This window comes from Mus pahari, unplaced genomic scaffold (genome assembly GCF_900095145.1).
Source record: "Mus pahari unplaced genomic scaffold, PAHARI_EIJ_v1.1 scaffold_11357_1, whole genome shotgun sequence".
NCBI classification, from domain to species: Eukaryota; Metazoa; Chordata; class Mammalia; order Rodentia; family Muridae; genus Mus; species Mus pahari.
Window position 1 is genome coordinate 18,899 of NW_018393356.1, and position 5,523 is coordinate 24,421.

The following is a 5,523-nucleotide window of genomic DNA, read 5'->3' on the forward strand; positions in this document are numbered from 1 at the left end:
ACTATTTAATTCTTTGTAGGAAGTTCACTGAAAACCTCTGAGGTTCTATCTGTCTTACATCTTTGGGTTATTATTTTGTTGTTTTTATTGTTGTTGAGTGCTTTTGTTTTGTTGTTGTTGTTGTTTGATATATTTTGCAACAGAGACAGGGTCATAATGAGTAGTGCTGGCTTTCCTGGAACTTGTTTAATAGACCAGATCGGCATACAAGTCAATGAGATACACTTGCCTGTACTTGGTGAGCATTGCAATTAAGGGCATGAGCAAATACACCCACCTTGCTAATAGTTTATTTTGCAATTTTTAGTTGTTTATACTGATTTATTAATGGTGTTAATCTGTTTGCTCCTCTCTCTCTCTCTCTCTCTCTCTCTCTCTCTCTCTCTCTCTCTCTCTCTCTCTCTCTCGGTACATTAATTGGCATTTCTTTTGCTAGGGTATATGCTCTTCAAAAAGTACAGCATTGTCAGGTGAACCTCATAATTTGGTTTGAAAATGATTTCATGGTTATAACAGGATTTCTCTGTCATGATCTAAGTGTGGGAATTATCAAGATCAAATGAATATATTGTCAGTGAAGTATTCATTACAGTATTCTCACAGTTACACTTTGTGTTGTACATATGTATGGGATTTTAGGATGCAATGACCTTTGAGGATGTGCATGTACACTTCACTCAGGAGGAGTGGTCCTTGCTGGATCCATCTCAGAAGAGACTTTACAAAGATGTAATGCTGGAGATCTACAGGAATCTCACTACTATAGGTAAGGCTGTATTTTCCTTTCAGTTTTAAAATAAGGTGGGGGAACAGCTGGCTTCTTTGTTATTGATGCCCTTGTGTAATCTTGAATGCGAAGAAGGAAGAATGAGGCGAATAAAGAGGGAATGGGTCTGAAGTTCACTATATTCATATAGTGGCTTATGGACTGATTTCCAACAATAATTATTTTCTGGTCCTATATTTTAGGCTACAAATGGAAAGACCATAACGTTGAAGAACATTGTCAAAATGATAGAAGGTATGAAAGGTAATTTTTTGTGAAACCTTATTCTAATGAGCTTCTGAAGATAATTTAATGTTTTCTCTAAGTTTTAAGGAACAGCAACACTATGTTTTTCACTGCTTTAGGTTAGTTGTTGACTATTAGATTGTCACAAAACCAAGTACCTCAATTCCAGGCAGCTGATAGGTTGTTGCAACACATTCCTCTTTCACAGTATTTCTTAACACATGTAACAATCTGCATCATATCACCATTAGAGCTACACTGTAGCACTGCCATTCCATGTACATTTACACAACTCTGATATTGCAAATAGTACAGACACTGAATAATAGGTGATATGTGTATGTCCAAAATCTTCTACTAAGCAAATAGTCCATAGTAAAGCTGTTGTTACTCATATAGTTGTCTTAAATCTGATAGTTTAGTGAGAGGGTAAGTTTATGAGCATTAAGGATGTTGTGCTGGAGAAACCTTAATCCCTACCATATGAGGAACAAAAAGTCAAACTGTGTGAATGTAAGGTGGAAACCCTTTATTTGTTATTCTTGTAATAGGTATATCAAATGTCATACTGTATACAGGCCACATGAGCAGAGGGATTTTGAAAGAAACAGAGGATCTCTCTTTCCTAGAACTATTTATGAGATCATTTACTGTTATAGTAAATCTCCAACCCAAATAGGCCCTGGTCCGTGAAAACACAACTCAGTTCATATGAACACGTGCTGTGCGCCTAGATTGGGCAGATCTACTGCTACTCACTCTACCATCTTCTCCATCCATGAGACCCCTTAGAACTTGCAGTTTCTCCAGGCCATGTGCTTCTGCTCTGCTTTTCTTCTTCTTCCTTTTCCTCTGTGTCCTCTCCCTCTTCCATTTTCTCCTTCTTCTCTCTCCCCACCTTCCACTCAACTTTCCCTTTAATCTGCCCAATCATCAGCTCTCTTTATTTTACAAATTAAGATGGGAAGCAGGTTTTCAGGAAATCACATGATGGCTGAGTCATTCCATGTTCACAACCACTCATAAGAGAATGAAATTAACATCAAATATAATTAGCCACAGGGCTATGCACAACAATATACGATAGGCCCCACTTTGAGGAGACTTTCTGAATGGGATACAAATTTGTAATCACTTAGATTTTCAGCTTCATTTGGAATACAACCATAAAATTATACTGCAAAAAATCCTATGAACATTAAGAATATAGAATTTCTGATTGTCCTTCACTTTTCAAATTCAGTATGACTCACAGTGTAAGAAAATTTATTAACATGATTATAGTGGTAAATCATTGAATTCCTCCAGTTTTCTTCAAGTATCTGAAAAACTTGATGTATAAAAAGTCTGGTGAGCCTTGTAATAAATGCCCTAAACATCACAGGTATCTTTAATGATGAAAAATAACCATAAAGGAAAGGGAACACCAAGGTTGTAAACAATGTGATAAAACATTTTTTTTCATAGATTCATTTTATTATTTATTTTTTTTTATGTGAATTCACTGTCACTTTCTTCAGACACAGCAGAAGAGGGAATGGAATTCCATTAAAGATGGTTGTGAGCCACCATATGGAAGCTGGGGTTTGATCTGAGGACCTCTGGAAGAGAAGTCAGTGCTCTTAACAGCTAAGCCATCTCTCTAGTCCCCTGAGAAAACTCTAAGATCAGAATCTACCCTACAATTAGATCAAATTGTAAAACTTATTCATACAGATAGAAAGGATTCATCGGTGCAATTAATGTAATAAAATTTTACATGTCCCAATTATCATTGCAGGCAGGCAAGAAGCCCTGCTGGAGAGAAACCCTATGAATATACACAGTGTTATGAAGCTTTCACACATCACAGTCATCTTCAAAAGCTTGAAAGAAACCAAACTGGAGAGAAACACTCTGAAGGCTTTCCACATATTGAAGCACTTGCATGTCAGAGTACTGTCCAAATAAATGAAAGAACAGAGGCTGGAGAGGAACCCTACAAATGTAATGAATGCGATAAAGCCTTTTTACGGCGCAAATATCTTCGAGTACATGAAAGAATACATTCTGGAAAGAAACCCTATGAATGTAATCAATGTGGTAAAGCCTTTTTAACACGCACATCTCTTCGAATCCATGAAAGAACACATACTGGAGAGAAACCTTACCAATGTAATCAATGTGGTAAAGCCTTTACACAAAGTGGTAATCTTCAAACCCATAAAGTAGTACATACTGGAGTGAGACCCTACGTATGTAATCAGTGTAATAAAGCCTATTCACACTGGAGTTGTCTCCAAATACATGAAAGAACACATACTAGAGAGAAACCTTACATATGTAAACAGTGTGATAAAGCCTATTCACACCGCAGTAATCTCCAAATACATGAAAGAACACATACTGGTGAGAAACCTTACAAATGTAATGAATGTGAAAAAGCCTTTGCACGTCTCAAGTATCTTCAAGCACATGAAAGAAGACATACTGGAGAGAAACCCTATGAATGTAATCAGTGTGGTAAAGCCTTTTTACAACCCTGCTTTCTTCGAATACATGAAAGAATACATACTGGAGAGAAACCCTACAAATGTAATCAATGTGATAAAGCCTTTGCTCAACTCAAGTGTCTTCNAGTACATGAAAGAAGACATACTGGAGAGAAACCTTATAAATGTCATCAGTGTGGTAAAGCCTTTTTACAACCCAGCTATCTTCGAGTACATGAAAGAAGACATACTGGAGAGAAACCCTATGAATGTAATCAGTGTGGTAAAGCCTTTTTACAACCCTGCTTTCTTCGAATACATGAAAGAACACATACTGGTGAGAAACCCTACAAATGTAATGAATGTGGTAAAGCCTTTGCACATCTCAAGTATCTTCGAGTACATGAAAGAAGACATACTGGAGAGAAACCCTATGAATGTCATCAATGTGGTAAAGCCTTTTTACAACCCTGCTTTCTTCGAGTACATATAAGAACACATACTGGAGAGAAGCCTTACAAATGTGATCAGTGTGGTAAGGCCTTTACACAAATCGGTCATCTTCAAACCCATAAAGTAATGCATACTGGAGGGAGACTCTAAATATGTAATCATTGGGATAAAGCCTATTCACACCATAGTCATCTTCCAATACATGAAAAAACATATACTGGAGAGAAACCTTTTAAATGTAATCACTGTAGTAAATCATTTTTATCTCACAGTCATCATCAAGCTGATGAAAGAATTCATGCTGGATAGAAATCCTACAAATGTAATGAATGTCATAAAGCCTTTTCACAGTCCGGGTATCTTCGAATACATGGAAGAACACATACTGGAGAGAAACCTTACAAATGTAATCAGTGTGATAAAGCCTTTGCACAAGGCAATAATCTCAAAGTACATACAAGATTGCATATTGGAGAGAAACCCTTTGAATGTAATCAATGTGGTAAAGCCTTTGTATATGACTATTCTTTTAGGATGCATAAAAGAAAAATACTAGAGAGAAACATTACAAATGTAATCAGTGTAGTAAAACCTTTGCAGAAAGCAGTCATCTTCAAACCCATATCTTACTACATACTGGAGAGACTCTACAAATGTAATCAGTGTGATAAAGCCTCTACACAACAGAGTGGTCTCCGAATACATAAAAGGAAACATTCTGTAGAAAAACCTTACAAATGTAATCAGTGTGATGAAGTCCATGCACAACACAATGGTCTTACCTACAATAACATACTGGAGAGAAACCCTATGAATGTAAGGGATTTGGTAAAGACTTTGCACATTACAATAAGCTCCAATAATATAAAAACAATCATACTGAAGAAACTCTACGAATGTAACCATAGGGTGAAGCATTTGAAAATCACAGTAGTCTCTAGAAACATAAAAGGAATCATCTTTTGTTTTTTCAAGACAGGGTTTCTCTGTGCAGTCCTGGCTGTCCTGGAACTCACTTTGTGGACCAGTCTGGCCTAGAACTCGAAAATCTGCCTGCCTTTGCCTTCAGAGTTCTGGGGTTAAAGGCGTGCGCCACCATTCCCGGTCAATTTGTTTTTCTTATCCATTGATTTCTCTCTTTTTTTAAGAATTATTTATTTATTGTATAAATACACTGTAACTGTCTTCAGACACACCAAAAGAGGGTATCAGCTGTCATTACAGATGTTTGTGTGCCACCATTTGGTTGCTGGGAATTGAATTCATGACACCTCTGGAAGAGCAGTCAGTGCTCTTAACCACTGAGCCATATCTCCAGCCCAATTTCTCTCTCTTGCTGAATACTCCCACTATGAATCTCTGCAAGGCATGGATGTCACTAGAACATGAAACAGATATGCTCACCATGCTGTCAGAGTGACTGCATTACAGATGGCCATGTCACAGCTAGGTAACTTGATTCTTTCAATTAATAAGTATGAATAGCTGAGCCGTGGTATGAATAGACATGGCACAGATTCTGGTTCTGACTTGATTAACAGAAGAAAGTACCCATCAAATGCATACGTACCTCCTGTCCCTTGCAAT

General features: G+C 37.1%; 1 protein-coding gene across 2 annotated transcripts; it reads left to right on the forward strand.

Moving 5' to 3' along the window:
- Window positions 1–493: 493 nt before the first annotated feature.
- On the forward strand, window positions 494–4,937 carry LOC110315496 (zinc finger protein 431-like). Of its 2 annotated transcripts, none has more exons than XM_029534744.1 (3): window positions 494–766; window positions 970–1,030; window positions 2,793–4,937. In XM_029534744.1, the coding sequence occupies exons 1-3, from the start codon at window positions 646–648 to the stop codon at window positions 4,084–4,086; spliced, it is 1,476 nt and encodes a 491-aa protein (XP_029390604.1). In that variant the 5' UTR covers window positions 494–645; the 3' UTR covers window positions 4,087–4,937. The 2 variants fall into 2 exon arrangements, with proteins under 2 accessions (XP_029390604.1, XP_029390605.1); XM_029534745.1 differs by having other exon boundaries at window positions 495–766; window positions 970–1,021.
- Window positions 4,938–5,523: the final 586 nt, after the last annotated feature.